General features: G+C 40.9%; 1 protein-coding gene across 1 annotated transcript; it reads right to left on the bottom strand.

Annotated features, from left to right (window-relative positions):
• Positions 1-2,553: 2,553 nt before the first annotated feature.
• Positions 2,554-23,961, bottom strand: LOC108925444 (histone-lysine N-methyltransferase, H3 lysine-36 and H4 lysine-20 specific-like; the record flags this gene model as incomplete). Its single annotated transcript, XM_029257485.1, has 24 exons — positions 2,554-3,850; positions 5,022-5,223; positions 5,408-5,514; positions 6,010-6,151; positions 6,243-6,359; positions 6,654-6,923; positions 7,109-7,221; positions 7,640-7,845; positions 8,091-8,247; positions 8,391-8,570; positions 8,828-9,028; positions 9,140-9,263; positions 9,804-9,917; positions 10,495-10,673; positions 10,831-10,885; positions 11,059-11,103; positions 11,709-11,800; positions 11,924-12,185; positions 12,406-12,527; positions 12,842-13,441; positions 13,592-14,759; positions 14,908-15,080; positions 21,786-21,927; positions 23,107-23,961. Coding segments are annotated over 24 exons (6,318 nt in total), but the record flags the coding sequence as incomplete, so codon positions are not given.
• Positions 23,962-24,172: the final 211 nt, after the last annotated feature.

Raw genomic sequence — 24,172 nt, 5'->3', positions numbered from 1 at the left:
AAACCTGTATAAATGGGTGAATAATAGTAAAAGCATGAATAAAAAACACATATGACCACCTGTCTGGACTTTGCCAAATAGCACTTAAGGCTTCAGAGAGCAAGAAAAAAGATTCTCTGTTTTGATGAGACCAAAACGGAACTCTTTGACCTGAATCTCAAATGCCATGCCTGGCACCATCCCTGTACTGAAGAGTAGTGGCAGCATTGTGTTGTGGGGATGCTTCTCAGTAGCAGGGCCAGTGAGACTTATCAGGATTACAGGAAAGATTCATGGAGCCAAATATGGAGAGGTCCTTGAAGAAAACTGTAAATGTAAATGTAAAATTTGCTTTAGAGCACACGCAACCCTAGATTGGGGCAAAAAATTCACCTTTCTGCTCGGCAACGATCCAATGCTCACAGTCAAGACAATGCTGGAGAGGCTTTGGAACAAGTCTCTGAATGTCCTTGAGTGGCGAAGCTTAAGTTCAGACTTGAACCCCACATAAATTCTTCAGAGAGAGCTAAAGATCTGCAAAGTGGCTCAGGTCTGTTCGAACCCGCACTGCTAGGTACAGGAACAGCTTTCACCCCACTGCTATAAGAGTATACATCACTAATCAATGTGCCACCTTTAGCGACTAGAGTTGAACTGCTCCTCCCAAGCACATTGGTAATTACACTGTCACTTTAACCATTCTTATTCTCATTCTCTCGTTCTGAGTTCTCTGGCTGTCAACTGGTATTATTGTTATTACTGTTGCCATTATTTATTGCTATTGCTGTTGCACTACTCACTGTCATTGTTTTGTTTGTGCAGTATTTCTGTTGTCTCTGTCTTTGTCCATAGTCTGTGGAGAAGCATTCAGGAAGAATTTCATGATACTTGTACGTGGTACTTGTACATATGACAATAAACTTGAACTGAACTAAGATTGCAACTCACTCATGCTCCCCATACAATATGACGAGTTCGGGAAGATCTACAAAAAGGGAAGAAACTTGCAAAATCCAAATGTGAAAAGCTGGCAGAACCAAACCCAAGACTTGCAGCTTGTAATCACTGTTAAAACTGATGTACTCCTGCAAAGTATTCCATCAATAGCCTGACTACTTACGTAAATGGGAAATTTCAGTTTTATCAATACATTTGCAAAAATCTCAAAAAATATTTTCACTTGATATCAAACAAATTGTGTAAATAAAGTGTGAAAAAAGTGGAGGGGTCTGAATATTTCTGAAGGCATTCTATTATAGTATTTACCATCTGATAAAAGTAGACTGGACTGTACAAATGGCATAGATTTCTGTCCCCACTTAAGTCAGCAACCTCATTTGAATACACACACACACACACACACACACACACACACATTTTCTGAACCGCCTGTCCCATACGGGGTCACAGAGAACCGGAGCCTAACCCGGCAACTCAAGGCGTAAGGCTGGAGGGGGAGGGGACACACCCAGGACAGAACGCCAGTTTGTCTCAAGGCACCCCAAGTGGAACTCGAACCGCAGACCCACCGGAGAGAAGGACCCGGTCCAACCCACTGCACCATCGCGCCCCCTCATTTGAGCACAATGTTGAATAAAACACTACCCCCTGCCACACAAGCAATTCTCCATCTGATGATGGCATTGGTGCACCAACCTCTCTGGCTGAAAGTTCAATTTGAGTGTTTTAAAACGGGCAGCATGGTGGTGCAACAGATAGTGCAAGGGCCTCAAAGCATCTGGCCTGTGAGATCCAAAGTGGGATCAATCGCTACTTACTCTGTGAGGAGTTTGAACATTTTCCTGATGTTTCACTAGGTTTCCTCTAGGTTTACTCCCTCAGTCCAAAGATATGTGCTTCAGGTGTACCGGTGTTTCAATATTTCCTACAAGGAATGAATGTGTGTGACTGCTCAGTGATGGACTGATAATCCATGTTTTTTTAGCCCACTGAAACCCAGCACTGAACACATGGTTATAGATAAAATAAATAAATACAGACAGACACACTGTCTGAACTGCTTGTCTCAAACGGGGTTGCGGCGAGCCAGAGCCTAACCCGGTAACACAGAGCGAAAAGCTGGAGGGGGAGGGGACACACCCAGGACGGGCTGCCAGTCCATCACAAGGCACCCCAAGCAGGACTCGAACCCAAGACCCACAAGAGAGCAGGACCCAGTCCAACCCACAGCCCCACCACACCCCCCTATAGATAAAATAAATAAACATTTTAAAACTGTGTCCTATAAAGATGGAATTTATGGCATATATTGACATATGACAACTTATGACTATAGCAATTATTTAAAAAAAGACAGCTTTGAATAAAAGAAACAAAAGTGGAAGGAGGTGGAATTAGATACCCTCTAAAGGGCCAGCAGTAGCAAACCAAGCTTAAACATTTTTGTCCATTTTAAAAATAAAAAAAGATATATTTATGAATCCCCACGAATAACCACATCTCTAAGCACATCTCATAATAAGAAAATGTGAACAAATCTTTTCCAATGTGGAGATTATTAAATAGTTGGAAAAATCTAACAGGTGAAGTACATGTATAGAAAAAGTTGTTCTGAAAAATAAACTGGCTATTGTTTTATTAGGAAGTCATTTGCAGAGTCCCATTCAAAAGATATATAATTTAACAAAAAGTATAAATACTACACATTCTGCACCTTTCTAGCTCCTCACTTGGTCCCCATGCCATTTACAAAATTGTATTTCCTCAGTTTTAAGGTCTCCTTATTAGTGTAACTGCTTTAACACAAATTGTTCTTGATTTGTTTCTTCCAAAAGAGATTTAGAGATTACATATAAAGCAGTAAAAAAAACAAGCACCTAAAATCCAATCTCATAATAAAAAAGCACCACATACTAAAAAGTATGAACAACAGGTACAGAAAAACCTGTATAGCACCATTCCAACACGGTTTATACAGATGAGATTAAACCAGAAAGGACCTGAAACTTATTAGCTCTTCGATACTCTGGAAGAAGCATCTAAAGTTGCCTCAAGTAGAATGAATTGTAATTTTCCCTGTGTCAAGCCTCTGTGCTGCTCAGTTTCCCTAGGCTGTACCCATATGAAATCATTACACCTATAGCCCATTTCTTGAAGAAAATTCAAAATGCAAGGTTCACTCCTGCTCCATAATCTCTGCATGACTTTGAACTCTCATTTTACTCTTCCTGCAAGTCCTTACTGTCATGCATTACTCCAGAATCCTTAGTCCTGCCTTCAACTTCACTCTCCATTATGTGCCCATGTTCTATCCTATTTTCCACAACTTTGTCATTGATTGTATGTACGTCCTCAGTGCTTTCTTCCAGCACTTCATCATCTTCAACTTCTCCCTCATCTTCAAAATGATCCTGTTCTTCCTCCTCTTCCAACCCCCCCACATTTCCATTTTCAGCTTCTCCTTCACCCTCAGTCTCCTCTTCCTCATCTTCATTATCAAAAAAAGAAGTGGAGGAGTCCACCTTACTTGTATTGAACACATAGTGTTTGCTGAGAGTTCCACAGATGGGTAAGGGGCTGGTGGTAATGGAAGAGAATGAATGTTCATAGATAGACTCAAAGGCAGGATAGGCAGTCCCAGCAACACTGGGGGTAGCAATCAGTGGACGTGGAGCAATGCCAACTCCTCTCATGTTTAGCGGAACTGACATATACTCGCGGACCTCACCAGGCTCCAGTGGGTTGGGCCCGCATGGATCATGCTCACTGCAGGAAAGCTGGCCATTCAGCTTAGATATGAAGAGCATACCCTCACAGTGCTCCTTACAGAAGGAGCTGGGACACATCTTACAGTAGGAGGTTGACTCTTTCCCACACACATCACACTGGTGCCATGGACATTCCCAGCGTCCTGAAACAGATGAACAAAAAACAAAAACTCAAAAATCATCTTCACATGAGAAAAATAAAACTAGCAGAACAGTGTTTGATGGACAAAACACCATAGCTATGGCCCCAGTATGACACCTGTGAAGCAGTAAAATTTTTTTTAATACATAATATATACAACTCCAAGACATAACTTTCACCTTTAACATGTTGCCAGTTATGATACCTTTCCACTGACTATGAGCTCAGTTCTACATGGTAGAAAATCTGAATATGGAATTTGGCAGTGACTTTCTACCATTGGTTCACACTTGACTACTGAATGTAACGTGTTGTAAAACTGACTATTGTCTCACACCATGTTTATGTCAGACATGGCCCCTGTATCAAGTACCTAGTGAATAACTTGTAACAGCAGAACTGAACACTTCTCCATGCAAAGTACATACAGAAATAATGATGGTAAAACTGACACTGAATATCTTGTTAATGCAGAAGCAATCTGTACTAATGATTCATATGAATAAATATGTTGTTTTGGATTAAACTGTTGCAAAGTGTTTATCTGGACCCACTTTCTGTAAACAACACATCAGTATGTTAAATATAAAATGATACAAATGACATTCAGGACTACTTAAAGTGAAATTATAAATTGTAATATTTCATTATTTATAGCACCTTCAGAAACTATATACCTCATTGCCAACCAATGTCTTGTTTTACATTAAATTATGTGAAATTGTTTTTCTACTTAGTTGCAACTCATGCTCTAAAATGAAACAATATTTGCATTTTCAAAATTAGTTTTCAGAGCCTGTTATCACTACTCTCATACACAGAAAATACTGCAGATGATATACAGCCCTTCCTTTTTTGCCCCAAGGGAGTCAAGGGAATTAAATATCTCGGCAAAGCACTGTATGTTAACACCAGGTGAAATTAGCAAGTACTACACAGTATACAACTGAAAAAAAATTCAAAAAGTGGGTCACTTGGCAAGAATTAATTGCAGGTATGTGAGACAAATGGAGGGTAAACTAATTAAACCATGTTGTATGGGGTGGTCAATGCTGGTAAATTACTTGTAAAGGTTATAAAAACAACTCTAATACATGACACTAAATGGATAGTTCAGCTGCCATCTAAAAACTTATTAAAGAAGGAGTAAAACGTACGAACGGGTCACTGACCTGCTGGTCTCTTGGAAAGGTTGAGACAGTCTGCGTGGTAGACCTTGGGGCAGCCAGGCTTCTTGCAGGATACGATCTGCCCCCCATCCCCGCAGCTGAAACACTCATCCTCACGTTCCCTTATGACAACATGCTGGCTTTTGCGTTTCAGTGGAACCTTCTTCTTCAGCTTGCGGGCTTTTTCCTCAGCTGAGGGCTGGTTCTGTAGTGCAAAGTCACATTCATGGTTACATTTCAGGAATACAACTTATCTACACATCTGTATAGCCTGTCTGTTGTGTGAATTACAACAAAGCCATACTGATATCATGAGATAAATAATAAATATTCTTAAAAATTATAACTTTCTTCTAGCAAAGCAACATTTTTGTTTTCTTCACCCTTACCTTAGGTCTGTCTCCCAAGAACCCACTGCAGTTTGGTGCCCCACATTTACAAGCCGTCTTCCCATTGCTCAGACATTCCAGATTGTAGTTAAACGTGAGCTCCATGCCTACAGAAAGGAGCATATTTACAAAAATAAATGTAACCGTCTACTAGCACAGTCCAGATTATGTATAAACCAGTTGCTGATTTAATTTACCAGTCAAGGACCAATCCACATCTATAAACAAACTCTCCACTCAGGTTTGGCTATTTACATCTATGCAATTTGCAGAAGCTTTTCTCAAAAGCAACATGCGGCTCAGAGCCAACAAAAGTGTATTTCACAACAGACAGAGGGGCTTAGATAAACACATAAAAAGCAGCAGGTGGTGAAGGACTAATATATTATGGTTTCAAGAGCCTCCAAGGGCAATGGATCCAAAAGAGAGATTAATGGGTCATTAATACTTTTCTTGCTTGAATCTTTTGCCACTGGATTATACTGACAAAACGTTCCATTAAACTACATAATGCATATTGTTACTACATGGTGCAGTCCACACACATCCACCTCTATCCACCAATGTATCTTCACCCAAGACAGGTAATGTGGTCTCCTCACCAGCAGGTATGTCCACTAGTGCAAAGAGTCCCACTCGAGTGTCCCCATTCACTGTCCACTTCTGTGTCTCGCAGTTAGGTTTGCAGCTATGGTTCATGAAGCGGGCCTGGTTCCCCTTGGGGCCAGCATCTATGATACGGTCCTACAAAATACAAACAGGAACCATGTGTTGGATTATCCTGGAGCAGTAGAAAAATTTTCACTTCCACTCAGGTATTTGGGTGGAGGCCCACCTTGTCTAAAGTCAGCATGTAGAAGTTGCAGATGTCATTCTCCTGAGCATGCTTAATCCGTGCTCTGCACTCCTCCTCATCGATGACCTCACCCACATACTCGCTCACAAACTCCCCCTGAGTGCCCGGAGGAAAAATATACACCACAACATGAAAAAACAAATCTAATTTTTACATTAATTTCCACAACCTTCTTAATTAATGTATTATTAAAAAGTCCTCTAGCCCTTGCCCAATTGAAAACAGGCACATATTTAAGGTTTTTTAATATACTCTCATGTATGCTTTAAGTTTGTGAATTTATTGTGTATCTGTATCACTTTCTGGGTGTACCTTCAATGCTCAGTCTGGACATTTATTTAACAGATGACTTAGTATTTTTTGTCAGAGAGCAGCAGCATCAGACACTACCTTCTTGATGGGGGAAACACTGCGCAGGCCCCAGCCACGTTCCAGAGTGCGAAAAATCTCCACTTGTGAGTACTGGCGCTTGGTGAAGCACTGGTTTTGGCAGCATTCGCCCGCTGGACACACCTGTGGGTGGCACTCGTACATCAGCATGCGGTTGATGCACTCCGAGTCCATGCCACAGGGGTTCTCATCAGAGGCCTTGCAGTTGCAGCGTGGGATTTCTGAGAGGTCAGCAGTGAAGATCTGGACCTTCCCTACTGGCCGATTCACCTATGGAAACACAGGCAGAACAGATAAGAACTCCAGGTGACAGCAAAATTTAAAACATCTTAAACGTTATTTAATTAACCTGAGAAAGGCCCGACAGGCAAGCCTCTTTCAAGGGCTAAAACGGCAAACATTTTGCCCTTCATGGTTAAGACCGATTTAATGTATATAGAAACAGAAGAGAGTACCCTAATATGTCTATATGAAGGGGGCTTCTTGTCGTTTTTCCTGTCCTCCTGAAGCTGTCTCATTTCCTTTTCAGTCTGTAGCTCCCGGAATCGTTCAGCAGCTTCGTGAAGAGCTGGGATGATTTAAAACACTGTAACAACTGGAACAAATTCGTTTAAACCAAAGCAAAGTATATTCAAGCCACTGTTGAACATGAGGGGGGTGCGGTGGCGCAGTGGGTTGGATCGCAGTCCTGCTCTCCGGTGGGTCTGGGGTTCGAGTCCCGCTTGGGGTGCCTTGCGACGGACTGGCGTCCTGTCCTGGGTGTGTCCCCTTCCCCCTCCGGCCTTACGCCCTGTGTTGCCGGGTAGGCTCCGGTTCCCCGTGACCCCGTAAGGGACAAACGGTTCTGAAAGAGAGTGTGTGTGTGTGTGTGTGTGTGTGTGTGTGTGTGTGTGTGTGTGTGTGTGTGTGTGTGTGTGTGTGTGTGTGTGTGTGTGTGTGTGTGTTGAACATGAGCTAGTGGAGTAAGACGGGACATGGAGAAGTACCTTTCTTGTATATGGCATCAGCACCCTTCCCCATCTTCTCCTTGTTGTTGGCATCGCCTTCCATGTAAGGAAAGACCCGAGCCTGGTAAGTCCACAAGTAGTCCTTGGAGCCAAAGAAGTGCACTGCGAACTCTCCAACATCATGCCGCATACGAAGGATGTTGTCAGGAATGTTTCTCGGGTGGCTAACCTCTGCAGGCCACCACCTGTACAGGGAACTTGGACAGTGAGCATCAATTTTCCTCCATACAGTTATATAAGATTCTATAATATTATATTAAAACATAATAAATAAATATTATTATATAATGTAATGTTTACAATGGATCTGAAGTAGACTTACTTTTTTCAATTCTGCCCAATTCAAAAAAGGAACATTTTTCTACACTTCATTCATTCGTTCATCACACACTACTGTTAGTAGTACACTAATGTTAGTAGTTGTTCTGACCTGTACCGACCGACTTTAACCCACACTACTTCCTTGTAGTGAGGCTTCTTTCCAGCCCGACAGTCATTGCAGTACCAGCTTCCTTCAGGCATTTCAATGTTCAGACACTCACGATGAAAGGCTGCAGGACACGACTCACAGCAAAGGAGGCTACCCCCTATGACGAGAGAGGCAAAACAGGTCTCTGACACATAGCCTATCAAACATCTGACATATAAACTATGGTTAAAATCCATTAAAACACTTTTTTGTTTTATCAGTGTTCAAGAAATGTTATCTGTGTGACAATGTGGAGCTGACCTTCAGAACAGACAAAGCACCAACTAACGTTGATGTGCTCATGGTTGCGGCAACCCTTGCGAGGAGTGAAGTGTTTGGGACACAGGAAGCTGCTGTTGGCCAAGACCACACTCCCAGCTGCCATGCAATAGTCATTGGCATGATAGGCCACAGGACAGCGCACACATCGGGTCAGACGGCCTGATCGTGGAATGGTAGAGGGTCAAAGGTGATTATAGAACTTTAATGACTGCTTTGCCTGTTCCAAAGTGACACAACACCATCTGAAAAGAAATCATTCTTATGCATGTAATATCCAGTTGTATGAAAATAAGTCAAAAAGCACTGCCCCAGTTGTAAGCATTAGCTTAATTAACTTAATCAGCAAAAATTTGTGGGGTATTTATATACTAAGAGTGTCCACTGTATGCAACAGTCTCCGCCACTTCTAACCCCACCTTTGGAAATTGATGGGTTGGCAGGATTGGTGATGTAGCAGGACAGACAGGCATGGAGGGAACAACGGAAGCCACGGTCCTGGAGAACAGCAGGTGCGTACTTGGTAATACACTCCCCATGGTAGAACTTGCCACACACTGCAACTGTGCAGCGATTCACGTCAGTTCCAGGTTTCTTGCACACAAAGCAAGTGTGAACTCCTGAAATAGAGAGACAGCAGCCACAATTACAAGAAATAATACAAAGTTAAATAACTGAGATGGCGTGTTTTGGTCAACAGTGTTCAACGGACAAATTGACACTGCATCTACCTGTAGCGCACTCTTGGCACAGAAATCGTCCCTGAGGTGTCTCTGACAGTCCAATGCACTCCAGGTGGAAAGCCCCATAGCACTGACCTTCACACAGCAGCAGTTCTCCTGTCGTTTCACACACCTAGAAAGAGTCATGGGGTATGGGTCAGAGCCCTTTGTTCCCCAGGGTTTTTGTTCATGTACGGGTGGTCCCAAGCTTACAATAGGTTATGTTCCACGAAACCCTTCATAAGTTGAAAATGCATTTAAAACACCTAACCTACTGAACATCATAGCCTAGCATACATGCGATGGCCATTACGGGCTTGCCGCCTTCATGCTGGGCAATTATCTTGAGTTTCTCCTCAAGAGTAATTGGCCACCTCTTCTTCTTCCCACCAGTAGCAGGAGACACAAATGGGCATTTCTGTGACATTATGGATGCACAGAACACAACTGGGTGGCAAACTGGGAGATGCGGATCGTTGCCGCTGCCCAGCATTGTGAGAGAGTATCACACCGCATATTGCTTGCCCAGGAAAAAAATCAGAATTCAAAATTCAAAGTACGGTTTCTACTGAATTTCTATCATCAGATCACCATCGTAAAGTCAAAAAAATTGTAGGTCGAACCATCGTAAGTGGAGAAGCTTTTGCAATATTCAGAAGAGCCTAGGACTCACCTGACAGACATTCTCTTTCATGGAGGCAGTACCTCCTTTCTCCCCAGCAGACTTCTTATTGGTGAAGGAATCTTTCCCTGACACCAGACTGTGATCATCGATAGAATAAAAAAGCTGAGAGGACAGGAAGTTACTTTTTGTCAGTTTTGAAAAGGATTCATGGCAACAGTTTGAAGACAACACAACATTCATAAACATGACACAACTACATTTACATTTATTCATTTAGCAGATGGTTTTCTCCAAAGCGATATACATCTCACAGAAAAATACGAGTGCATTACATCAACAGAAAGAGAGACTTAGACACAGACCCGTGATCCTAAAGCACAGTTTGTTACATTCCACCATATGAACCACACACACACACACACACACACACACTTTCTGAACCGCTTGTCCCATACAGGGTCATGGGGAACCGGAGCCCACCCGGCAACACAGGGCGTAGGGCTGGAGGGGGCTGAGGACACACCCAGGACGGGACGCCAGTCCGCCACAAGGCACCCCAAGCAGGACTCGAACCCCAGACCCACTGGAGAGCAGGATGTGGTCCAACCCACTGCGCCACCGCACCCCCCCATATGAACCAAACTTCCACAATATGATAAACTAACAACACAACTAACACAATATGACAAACATAAGACAACAAAGTCTATTAATTTTGGCATGCACGTGTTAAACAGACCTCAGATTCCAGTGCACTCTCTCTGTTCCAGGACAATGTATCAACTATGGCTCCAGAAACAGACTGATCATCGTCATTCTCCAGCTCAGGTCTTCTAGGGCAAGAGAGCTTCTTCACAGGTGTGGAGCACACCACCTGTGAGAGCTTTTTCTTCTTTTTATCTGAGTGCTGTGCAATATCTGTTGCCAAACAGAGGACACTTGTGACAAAGATTGACTCACCAAGGAAAACTAAAAGCAGACATCCGCAAGAAGCATGATGACTAGAGACAGACATTCACATTTATTTCTATTGTAGTTTGATGCAAGGGAAACATATTTTTTCAGGCTTTCTCACCTAAAGAAGCTGCATGACATGCAAGAGATCCACAAAATTCTTTTTTAGCAGGCGTCTGAAACAAAGAGTCAGTATTTATAACCTTGGTTGAATTCTGACTCAAATTTTGAAAAGAAACCGTTTTATTCTATAAATTTACACAAACTTCTGTAAGTGCTTTAATGTGTTGTGAGGTTTGCAGGACTTCAGCAGTTGTCTAGTGGTGCAAAGGACTGCTTGAGTTCTCACCGCTTTAAGTAATATTGATGTGCCTTGTTGCCTATGTTCCTGACACTTCACAAAAAAAAGGAACAAAGTAGTATTTGGCTGACATATTTTCATCCAAAGTGGCTTATAATACAATACAAATACACTACAGTATATTAGCTACTGTCAATATCTGTACATCAGACCAACAAACTCTCTCTCTCAAACACACACACACACACACAGACAGACAATGTAGACAATTTAGAGTCACCAATTCAACAGAAACACGTCTTTGGGACGTAGGAATAAACCGGAGGACCCAGAGGTTAACCCATGTGAACATGCAAACTTCACACAAACTGAGCAGGGATCATATTGTTGCTTTACACTGCCCAGGTGCTATCAGACAACAGCACTACTCGTTACACCACCATTAAGAAGAAGGGAACATGACTTTCAAAAGAAAGGGACAATTTTTCTAAACTCTAACTAGTTACGCCAGATTTTTCAAAACAGTCTGGACATATCAATGCTTTTTTTGAAATATGTTTTCTTTAAGAGTTAAAGTTTATAAGTTTACAAAAACCTGAAATAATATATGTGTTTCAGAGAGAAATACTATCTGTTAAATGGCTGGATGAGGAGAACCATAACTTCACACTGCATGACCAGAACACAGATTCTAATACCTTCTCCTTTGAGACCGGAATAAGGTCTGCTTCAATAGAAGATTCTAGAATTTTCTTTGTATCTTTTCTCTGTCTCTTTTTGTCCCGGCATCCTAAGAAAGAAACAGAATGGTAACACAAGTTGGAATGAAACAGAATAAATATTAGGATGTTAACATTCTTCTTGATGCAATTTCACAATTCATATTATCACCAAAAGAACTGGATATTCTCACCACAAGAATTAGTTTTAACCAGCTTCTCCTCAGCAGTGTCTCGTGTAGGAGAGGAAGCTTCCGGGGGTGGGGTTAATGTGTCTATGGGAAGGGTAAGGTCATCTTGAGGGGGGGTGGTCTCTAAGGTACTTGGGGCCAGCTCAACAAGGACACTGATCTGCTCTTCTGGAGGTGGGGTTTGTATCTGTGGCACTGGATCCAGAAAGTCTTGGAACCGGTTTAAGATTTCCAGCTCTCTTCTTATGCAGTTTGAGTCCAGTGGCTGAAGAGCACAAGTTCAGAGAAGACAGATATGTGCATTGTGCATAAAGTAGTCTGTCATTGCTGATGCATTTATATGAACTTCATATATCATTTTGAATATCTTATTTAAGTGTGTCACATTACTGTGACAACATTACTGTGTCACAAGATACTCTTTATATTTCAGAAAGAAATTAAAGAAAATGTCAGCACACCTATGACTCAAATCCATGTCTTACCATTCTAGAATGTTCTTGGGTTTTATTAGTTTTTTTCTTTAGTAAAAACATCTGATCACCTTCCTCTGTCCATTCCAAGAGTCGTTTGCATTGTTTTCTTGAGAGCTTATTTTCTGAATGTGCTGAGGAAAACCAATGACAAAAAGGATCATATACATTTAACACTTTTCTCCAAAGCAACATAGAATGTTAAGCTACTTACAATTATTTATGATTTATACAGCTGGGAAATTTACGGTAGGTAGCTTTCCCAAGGGTACTACAGCTTGAGGTGGTAGTTAAACCTGCAACCTTCAAAGAGTTCAAAGGTAGCAGCTCTAACCACTAAGCTACCAGCAGTCACACACAGTCTACAAAAAATCCAAGAGAAATGTTTTCTTTTTAATTACAATGTACAGAGAAGGAAAAATTATTAAATCAAAAATACTTAACTCACCTAACAAATCCTTTTTTGTCTCCGAAATGCTTTCAGTTACTCTATTGGAATCTGCCGGTTGACTGACTGCCTTCTTTGATTGGGAGCACTGGGAAATATCTGCTCCTTCACTAATGTTGGCCCTGCAGCCCTTGTTTAGCTCTACAATCACCATGGACTGGGGCTTGTCTGTGAAAAAACTGCCCTCCTCAAACCTCTGCCAACGCTTTTTTGGGGCCTCTTTGGCAATGCTGTTCAGGCCACTAGCATCAGTTGACAGGTTAAAAAAATCAGCAGTGGAATCTGCTTTCCATGCTTTCAATTTGCCATGGGGTGCATCCTTCCAGTGTGCACAACTATCTGGTTCCACTGAGCCAATATTCAACTTTTTGGATTCTTTTGAACAGATCTTTTGTTTGCTGAAGTCAGAAACATTCTTACACTGGGAAAATAAAAAACCTTCAGATTCATCTGTGTCCTTTTTCAATGGCCTAAGTCTCACTTTTTTAGGCCTCATACATGAACCCTTTGAGGTCAGCATTTTCTCCTTTCTTTTTCTCCCAGTTGTCTCCTGATCAACCATTGATCCCTGTTCTAAGAAAGACATGAAACCTGGTTCTTCTTTAATGAGAGCAGAGGAAGACCCATTAGCACCTGATCTGAGAACCAAAGACATTCCATCCTTTTCTCTTGTATCATGCATGTCCTTCAGTAGCATCAGGAAGGTGCTAAATTTGTAGTTCATATCTGGTCTAAAGGTATTAGACTTACCAGAGCTGCCATCTTCATTTGTTAGGGATTTAAAAGATATCTGTCGAACATCACTAAGTAAGCCTAGGGGCAAGAGTGATGGTGGAGTGAAGGAACAGGAGGCAACATCAGACATGGAGCAGTTTTTCTGTACTTTAGAAGAGACTAACGTACTAATGGTGAGTGGTCCAGCAAGTATTCCCCCATTTTCAGATTCTGTCACAGGGTCATCTGAAGTTTTGATTTTTTCAGCCTTTGTTAAGTGCATTGAATAATTTGAGGACCTGGGATCACTGGAAAGTTCAGTAGTCTGTACCAGGTTCTGTGAGTGGTTCTGTAACGGAAATTCATCACATGTGGTTTTATTTTTGGCAAAAATGTCCCTTTCTACTTCATAATTTGGAAGATTCCACACATTTTGACTACAAACAACTTTCTCTTTGAATTTAGCATCTCCCATTGCCTTTAGTGCTTTTGTCATCAGGTGACTGCTGGCAGGAAACTTTTCAAGAGTGGTGTTTGATTTTTCAAACAGATCTGCCAGGTTTGGTAAGTTGATTTCTGGTTTTGAGATTCTGGGAGATGGGTTACTGAATGATAACTGGTCATAGAAAAAGTCTAAATCAACACCTCTGGAATTTTCTGAGTCTTGTCTTTCACCATCCAAATGAACAGGTTTTACAGCCTTCCGCCTCTTTCTAATATCTTTTTCTGGTGTCATGGCAGACTGATTTTGTTTGCATAGTTGTTCGGGGACTAGGGATTGGATCCTTAGTTCTGAATCAGCATCAGAATGCAGATCCTCTCTGTGCTTGTTAAACTGGTCGGGTAAAAAAGGTATTAAATTATTCCTGTTTGTGGTGCCTGATAATTCTTCAACAGCTAGTCCTGTTTGTTTTGTTGCATACAATTTCAGTGGTTTCCCATCCTTCTTTCTCATTTTTGCTTTCTTTATATCACATTCTTTCAGCTGAAGAATCTCCATTTTCCCACCTGACACGGAACTTGCTGAGGGGGATTTCTTCAGCGAAGAGCAGGATGGGGCTTCCAAGACCTTGTTCTCTTTAATTATTACTGAAATACTTTTTGAGCGAAGAGAAAAAGTAAGGGGATTCTTTGATGGTTCTGAAAGCACAGATTCTGCCTCCAAAACACTGATTTTCCAAGGCTCTAAAAAACGTTTTGGTATCTAAAGAAAAATAAAATAAAACCATTGTTAAATCAAACTATACATTTTTGTTTAGAACATGCAAAAGAACAAAAAATCCTACGCTACACAACTGATAAAAATACTGAAGAACAAATGACCATTGAAACTGTGACAAATTGTGATTTACAGTGTATTTGTAGTTTTCATCCTTTTGCCTTCCTCTCCTCCGCAGAATAGGGAGTTTGTCAAACTGGTAGCCTCCCTCAAAAGGATGAATTGCCCTCCCAGGAACCCAGGCTTCATCCACAATTTCCCCAAAAGTCCTGAGGAAATACTGCCGACAGGGTCTATGGCTTGGCTCTAGGAAATAATGAGAAAAAGATATATGAATCACTATAAAGCAAAAACCACATCAGGATAACACATGTAAAACTACCTGTTTGTCATCTCAAAAATGTTCCCTCTGTCATGTCTATACAGCTGGTCACCAACTTAAAAACTTTTGAATAACAAACTTTTCTGAAAAGCATTTACATTTCTTCATTGAGCTGATGCTTTTCTCCAAAGCAACTCAATTATTTACCCATTTATACAGCCAGATAATTTTTACTGGAGCAATCCAGGGTAAGTACCTTACTTAAGGGTACTACAGCCTGAGGTGAGACTCAAACTTGTGACCTTTGGGTGCAAAGGCAGTCACGCTAATCACTATGCTACCAGCTACCCTCTAACATTTATTCATAAAAACACAGCTGGTTCACCAGTTCAAACTGCATGGAAAATAATTATCCAATGTACCTACAGATAGCAAAAAAAAAATGGTAAATGCTGCCTTAAGATTTTCAAAAAGTGGAGAAGATGCAGAGGAAAAGCTTTAGATGATGCTATGGCTTCTACATCTACAAGTTGCGAGCCATCAGCGAAGTGGCGTTTCTCCATCACTCCCCTCCTCAACGTAATACTTCCTGCTTGAGGTGATGTGCAGTTGTTGTATACACACACACACACACACACACACATTTTCAGAACCGCTTGTCCCATACGGGGTCACGGGGAACCGGAGCCTACCCGGTAACACAGGGCGTAAGGCCGGAGGGGGAGGGAACACACCCAGGACGGGACGCCAGTCCGTCGCAAGGCACCCCAAGCGGGACTCGAACCCCAGACCCACCGGAAAGCAGGACTGTGGTCCAACCCACTGCGCCACCGCACCCCCTGCTTGTTGTATACACTTCAAGGTAAATAACATACAACTTACATTGTTTTTTGTCTTATAATTACATTTTTATTTCTTATTATGTTTGTATTGTACATCTGCCTGCTCAGTAGTCCTATGCACAAAAGGTAAAGCAAGAAAGTTCTCTGTTCTGGCTCCGTTGTGGTGGAACAACCCACCTCTCTCACTCAGAACTGCTGAATTTCTGTCCACATTTAAAAAGTGTCTTAAAACTCATCTCTTCAGGACTCACTTCACCCATGATCTCTTAAGTTCATGTAAGGTATAATTGTTCATGATTATGCTCGGATCAGTCATTTACAGAGACATTCCTGCAGTGTAACGTAAATGTTAATATGTATCTCAAAAAAAAAAAAAACTAGGAAGGTGATTAGGAATCGGCAATATTCTGGTAAAGTTTTATGCAAGCTACTTGTGTGATGAACGTCGGTGTATATGGTGAAGGAAACAAACTAACTGTACTTAAGAGTCACACATCTGCAGCTATGTCTCTTTCTCCTAATGTAAGGCAAACACTGTATTTCTATGAGATTTACATCGCTTAGGAGAAAAGCATCTGCTAAATGAATAAATGTAAATGTATTGAGTACTAGTGATATTTGTGTGATGTGTGGAGTAAAAGAAGCGATTGAGAAACTACAGCTGAGAATCAACACCCTAGTATAGCTCTGAGCCATGGTTACTAATTGGGCTTTCTCATTTGCGAAGTGTCATAAACAGCCCTGTCAGGGGACTCCAAAGACACAGGCTCACACATCCCACTTCACCAGAGGGAGGGGCTGTCTGCAGCCCACACTGTTCATGGTCTGCTCAATAAAAGAAAGACAGAGTCTACTTCTCTGTTCCCATTAGACAAACCCTGCTGCTGCCTCCCACCTTGCAGAGCTACCCGTCTTGCTGACATTTACATTATATTTCGGATACATACATTATACACATATAACATATATATAATGTATACATTATACACATAACATATGGGACAGCTGATAGTGTAGTGGTTAGAACTGCTGCATTTAAACCCAGAAGTTGCAGGACTGAATCTCACCTCTGAGCAACGTACTTACTCTAAATTGTTCCAATAAAGTTACCTGGCTTTATAAGTAAGTAAAGAATTGTCAGTTGCTTTGGAGAAATACATCATTTAAACGTAATTATTCATTCAGCAGATGTTTTTTTCCAAAGTGATACACTGCACAACTTGAGAGTAAACACAAGTGCATTTCCGCAACAGAGGGATGCAGATTCAAATATGTAATTATTAAAGTACAAAAACTTAGTCCAAAACTGGGGCACATTACAAAAGTAGCTGTATGTAGAATTAGTGTGGAGCCCCTCACATTCTTTGTATCACATCTGACTTACAAACTTTAAATAACAAACCAACTCTCAGGCCTAGTTAAGTTTGCAAGTAGGGGACAAAGTGTGTAAATTTTAATATTGCAAATTCTCTCAGACACAGACATCAAGAGTGTCACAACAGCAGGATGCCCAGGAAGGGTAGTCAGGCCCTGGCACTTGGACCCCTTGATGAGTCTATTGCTATTCATGTTTTAGTGTATTATCATAGAATTTTATTGCAGTCTTGTGATGTTCTGTGTCACAGCAGTGAGAAGAGCGCTCAATTAAAAAATTAATTGAAATTAATTGCTGTGCAGGAGGAAAGTGACCTCCCATTGTTTATGCAATTCTAATGAATCCTAACAATTTTTGGATATACATCCATGAAGTAATATTATTATTTTGTGAGCTCCAATATCTGACAAGTTGTTAACATTGCTGTGTGAAATGGCACCACATGAATTGGACTTGATGAACTTTGGCTAACAAAAGTTTAAAAATTCTTTCTATCCATCATGATTAGTACATGAAAAAGTTTTCAGTGATACACAGGTATCCCTCAATTACATACTATCTTTATTCAAAATTTTAGAATAACAACTCTTGGCTTTTGATACTCAATTTTTGATTCATGGAACAAAAAATCAGTTTAACAAAATTTATCCAAAGCCTGTCCAAAACATTTAAAATTCGTGCATTATGTGACTGAAATGGAAATGCAGTAATGTACTGTTTTTGACTTCATGTTCGTTACTGTCTACTGGATATAAAGAAAACAATTTGCTTCCAGAATGTACTGCTTAGAAAGATGCACTTAACAACTTGCTCCAGAGAACTCTGGGCTGAAGATTCACCTTCCAACAGGACAATGATCCTAAGCACAAAGCAAAAACAAAACAAGAGTCGCTTAGGGACAATTCTGTTAAACGTCCTTGAAAAGCCCAACTGTAACCTAATTGAACATCCCTGAAAAGACCTGAAAATGGCTGTCCATCGATAGTCCACATTCAACTTTAGAGAGCTGGAGAGAATGTGCTGAGAAGAACAGCAGAAAATCTCCAAACCAGGTATGCAAAGCTTGCTGTGTCACACCCAGGAAGACTTGGAGTTATAAATGCTCCAAAAGGTGCGTCAAGTTTATACTAAATAAAGAGTCTGAATACTTATGTCAATAATAATCATAACATTTCATAATATTTATTTTTAATAAATCTGCAAAAATATCTGAAATTCTGTTTTTGCTTTGTCGTTATGGGTTACTGAGTGTAGACTGATGAGTGAAAGTGAATTAAAATGATTTTAGCATAAGGCTACAACATAAAAGGTGAAAGGGTGTGAATACTTTCTGAATGCACTATATATGTAAGACTGTGAATTTATGTCATTTAAAAGTCTAAGACCATTGCACGGACTTTCAGATGAATTCCTGGATCCCACATTCATCCATGAAGCTAGATTTTTGTTTTCCTTAGCTGTAGTGCATCAAATATTAAGACAGCAAGTAGCAGAGCAATTATTGATGTATAAAGTCTTTAGCACACTGAAAAACAATTGCTTATTCTTTGCCTTTGTTTATTATTGGGATTTTCTATGTTCTCCCCATGCATGGATCAGTTTTCCTCCCACACCCCATGGTTAAGTGTGGACAATGAGGTATGTTTGCCCTGCAATAGAATGGCACAAAAAGAATGATGGGTGATAATGAAAAGAAGATTTAAAATATAACTCATTGATTTTTTACATTGTTCTGAAAGACCACAAATTTCACCCTTTTTATTTTGTCTCTATATAGTCACAACTTAGTGTAAGACCACTGAGCCATTAGGCCAATTACAGTCCAAATCAGTCAGTTCAACATGTATTAATGTTGCTGTGTTCTCTTCAAGAATGGAAAAAATGTAGTCAGGAGGCTGGGAACAATTTTCATTTTCTTAAATTCTTCATGAATTAGTGTAGGGTGACTTGCAGGGGGTGTGGTGGTGCAGTGGGTTTGGCCGGGTTCTGCTCTTTGGTGGGTCTGGGGTTCAAGTCCTGCTTGGGGTGCCTTGTGATGGACTGGCATCCCATCCTGGGTGTGTCCCCTCCCCCTTCAGCCCTGTGCCCCGTGTTGCCAGGTTAGGTTCCATCTTGCCCCAACCCCGCTCAGGACAAGCAGCTACAGACAGCGTGTTGTGTGTGGTGACTTGCAAAACTACCCAGACCCTTGACCAAATCATATATTTTACCTGATATAAAAAAAAATGGTAGTGTAGACCAGTAAATCTATGCAAGATTTGAAGGAACCTAGAATAAATTGTTTGCAGTGGACTGGCGTCCCATCCTGGGTGCGTCCCCTCCTCCTCCAGCCTTGCGCCCTGTGTTACCGGGTTAGGCTCCAGTTTGCCGCGACACTGCTGGGGATGAGCAGTTTCATGCAGTTTCATACAGTATGAGAGAGTGTGTGTGTGTGTGTGTGTGTGTGTGTGTGTGTGTGTGTGTGTGTGTGTGTGTGTGTGTGTGTATTGCCAGGTTAGGCTCCGGTGTGCCGCAACCCTCCTAGGGGTAAGCAGTTTCAGACAGTGTGTGTGTGTGCGTGTGTGAGTGTGTGTGTGTGTAGAATAAATTGCAAGTTTTTTTCTTGGTTCTTGTTCTGTGGATCTTGATATAAAAACACAAAATTTCCCAAAATCCCACCACGGAAAAGCAACTAACGGGCATAAACCCAATGTCTGCCAATCAACTTTTTGAGGTCCTCTATCTCATTAACTATTGACTTTAGATCCTATAAATGTATTATAAGTAGTTATGCAAAGCAACTTCCAATGAACACTACGTAGTGTTACCAGCCCATACACCTTATTCACCAAGGTGACTTACACTGCTAGATACACTACTTACAATGGGTCACTCATCCATACATCAGTGGAACACACTCTATCCATCACTCACACACTACGGGTGAACCTGAACAGCATGTCCTTGGACTGTGGGAAGAAACTCACACAGACACAGGGAGAACATGCAAACTTCACACAGACTGAGCAGGGATGGAACCCACATCCTGTCGCACTATCCAGGCACTGCAAGAGAGCTGCACTACACACTGTACCACCATGTCACCTGGTGCATCTGATCCATCTGGAATATAACCCCATAGTATCATAGCTCATGTCAAAAATTGCCTATGATGTCAATCTGATGCCATAAGGCCACTTTGATGCCACACTGCATCATTATACTTTCACACATCTTATTGCTTTGGAAGAGTACAAAGGGTAATGTAATGCTCCAGATACCCAAATGACAGTTTATTGTCAGTAAGTGGAACCAATTTTAAAGCATGTGTTAAGAAGCACTTTTCCAAAGTTAAACAACATGACAACATTCTCATTCTGCCTGGAGTTTAACCATAGTGGCAACGCCTTGTCTAGTACCTACTACTAGATACAGCTATTGTAACTTCTTTAAACTTGTGTAAATGTGATTTTGCATATTGATGGAAAATTTAAATACTCTCTTTTGTTTTCTAAGCATAGCCAAGCAGATGTTTTGATCAGGAATTACTTTCTCCATACTCTGTTTCAGAGTATACAACATGGTAGTTGTCCCAACTGAAAACTTGGAAGTGGCCACGCAATGTGTGCGAAGAGGACCTGGACAATGCTGAAGAAATGTTCAACGGTGTGGCACCAGTAAATCAAGCTAATATTGCCCATGGAACTCTTGATAAAAAGGTTTTGTGAAACAGCGATTGCATGTTAAATGTAAAAGGAATCACATTAACAGAAAAAAGAAGTAGCCAAGAAAAGAAAATCAGAATGTGAATCTTGTGCAACTCCTACTCTTCACTCTTAGGAACCAGAATTTAAATTAAAAAACCGTTGTCTTTTGTGTGAAACATACATTAGGAATGAAAGTAAAGATGACAGTGACGATGTGGTGTTTAGAGGTGAAACATTTGATTTTCAAACATCGATTGCAAGAGCATGTGACAAATGGGGCAATGATGATCCCCGGGTTGAAACTGTTTGAGGACAGCTAATACTTGCAAAAGATCTACCAGCAAGTGACACTTCATATCACCAGGTGTACCATCATAGTAACTTTTGGATAGTAACCAGGATGCAGCACAATGGCAAAGCAGGCAGCGCTGTAGTCTCACAGTGCCTCAGCTATAGGAGCGCACATAGGTTTAACTCCAGCTCAGTTTGTGTGGATCTTGCATATTCCCTCCTGCATTTGTGTGGATTTCCTTCCATAGAAGGAAAGATGTTTTTCAAGTGAACTGGTAACTGAATTGCCCACAATGTGTGTCTGTGTGTGGAAGTGGCTATACTGTGATGAAGTGGAACAGTGCTCAGAATATACCCTTGACTAGCCTAGCATTCTGTGCTCCTGGGAGAGCCTCTAGACTATTGCAACACTGACTTGGAAAAGCAATTAACAATAGTGAATAGTTAGTAACATTTTCCCCAATTATTTTTACCAACCAGAGACAAGAGACCCACCTTTCATTTTGGTGTGGGTTCCATCTTGTGGGTTCCTGATCACCTGGCAGGGCCACCATGGTCTGTGATTGAATTTTGCCCAGACCAGGTCTCCATCTGAGTACTTGCCTTCTAAGACTAGTCTTTTCTTTAGACTGCCAGGCTGCAAAAAAGCAAGAAACAACTTAATGGAAGGAAATATTTAATAGATTTATTAACCCAAGATTAATGCCATTATAGAAAGCACAATTGTCACATGGTAAAAAAGAAGCATTTAGTGGTTTTGGGTATTTGTAATACATTTCCTTATCACACTTGATTTTCCACCACTAATTTTACAAAAAGTTACATATGCTGAAGTCTCTTTTCTGTTGTAATAATGGTAAATTCCTAAAATTAGCCAAAACTACTACCATAACCTTACTTCAGTAGCTGCAAGTGTAGTAGTTAGAGCTGCTGCCTTTGGCTCTGAAGGTTTGCTAGTTTTACGGTATGGTTCTTACCCTAAATTGCTCCTGTAAAATTACTCAGCTGTATATACAGTATACTTAAAATATTAAGCTGTTATGCGGAAAGGCATCAGCTAACTAAACACATGAAATGTTTGCACCAAACATCTGTTTTGCAATTGAGATTTTTAACTGATAGCATAGAAGTTAGAGTTGCTCCCCTTGGACCCGAATGTTCTAGGTTTGACTCCCACCTTGAGCTATAGAACCCATGAGCAAGCTAGTTACCCCGAATTGTTTCAGTAACATTACCTAGCTGTATAACTGGGTAAATAATTGTGCGTATCTTAACGCTGTAAGTTTCTTTGGAGAAAAGTATCAGGTAAATGAATAAATAGAAATTTCAAAAGGACAAACTTTACCAACATGCTGTTTCAGACAGTGAACTAAGGACCTGAAAATGTTAACCTACAGAAAACAGGCAGTTGTACTGAGAAAATACACGAACAACCAACATCTTTAATTTTTTGTAATTTATGAATAGGTAAAGACTTGATCTTGTAACCTGAAAACTACAAATTCAAGTCCCAGGTAAAAACATGCTGTTACACCCTTGAGAATGGAAATTGACTGGATTTGGTCCAGTATAACTTCCATCAGTATGAAATTTAAGATAATTAACCAGTTTTTAAAAAGCTGAAATTTTTGTGCTTTTAAGAACCATTCATATCATATCTCCATATAATTCATATTTATATGAACATGGAAACTGAAATGTGAATGTAACTGTAATAATGGTCAAAGTTGTTTGAAGAAATCAGATGTAAAATTTTTGCTGCAAGATTGTAAATCCTAACATTCTGCATCAGTAAATACCATAGCAAAAATCTTACAAGACTGGCACTGCGGTCTGAGGTTGGGATGGCACCATGATTAGCAGCACTCTGGACGCTGCCATCACTCACAGGATCCACGTTGACATCATCCAAGCTATTCCCAGACATGGGTTCCTCGAAATCATAGTCAGAATCCTCATACCAACTTTTCAAAGGCATTTCACAAAAACTAGCAAAAGGGGAAGAACTTCTTTTTAGTGTTGGGCAGAGTCTGGTTGTGTTCTTGGCCATCTGGCTGTGTAGACCAAGTTCCTGTTGATCGGTTTCAAAACCTAATCCAAGACAACCACTGACTTTTGCTTCACCATGTTTCCTTGATTTCAACAGTGCCAGCTCATCGCTGTCTTTGCCTTTGCTATTCTCGAATAAAGTTGACTCAAAGTGCAGGCAGTCTTTGCTTATGGTGCTAAAGTGTTCCTGAGAGAACTCCAGACTAGACAGAGGAAAGTGGTTCTTCTCAGTGTTCTGACCAGACAAATAAACTTCCACATCACTACTCTCAGGTGAAGGCGATGAATGTATCAGGGTAGTCACAAGGTCTGAACCCACAGGGTTCTGTTCATACAAATCATGGTGATCCTGGAAGTTTCCTTCTGATATACCAAGTTCCTGCCTGTTAAGTATGGGTGTCAGGTCCTGGTGCTTCCTCAGGGGGCTGCAGCAGGACAGCCTCTGCTCACTGTATGTGTAAGAGGATGAAGATCTGAAAGCAGACATTGTTGATAGCTGCATGGCAAGTGGCAGAACCAATCCAATGTCAGCACTGTACTGATTTCTGTAGAGAGGAACGAGGCCATCAGAGGCCTGTTGCGCCTGGGGGGGCAACAGTCCACGGCATCCCTTGTTGCCAGTTTAAATGACTGATTCATGCTGTAATCGCTTCATCCTGAGAAAAGAGAAAAGCACATTTATGTAATAACACGCACCTAAAAAACTGGATGTCACTTCCTGCTTACAGCAAAATGTGTTAAGTATAATTTGAATAAGTTTTAATGACAGCGTTTCATTTTAATTGATATTGCCCAAGTGTGGTCTTAAACCATACTCACTGTCAGTGTTCCGG

Source organism: Scleropages formosus, chromosome 13, assembly GCF_900964775.1.
Source record: "Scleropages formosus chromosome 13, fSclFor1.1, whole genome shotgun sequence".
Lineage (NCBI taxonomy): Eukaryota > Metazoa > Chordata > Actinopteri > Osteoglossiformes > Osteoglossidae > Scleropages > Scleropages formosus.
The sequence above is the reverse complement of the archived record's forward strand: the minus strand, read 5'-3'. Positions and strand labels throughout refer to the sequence as shown.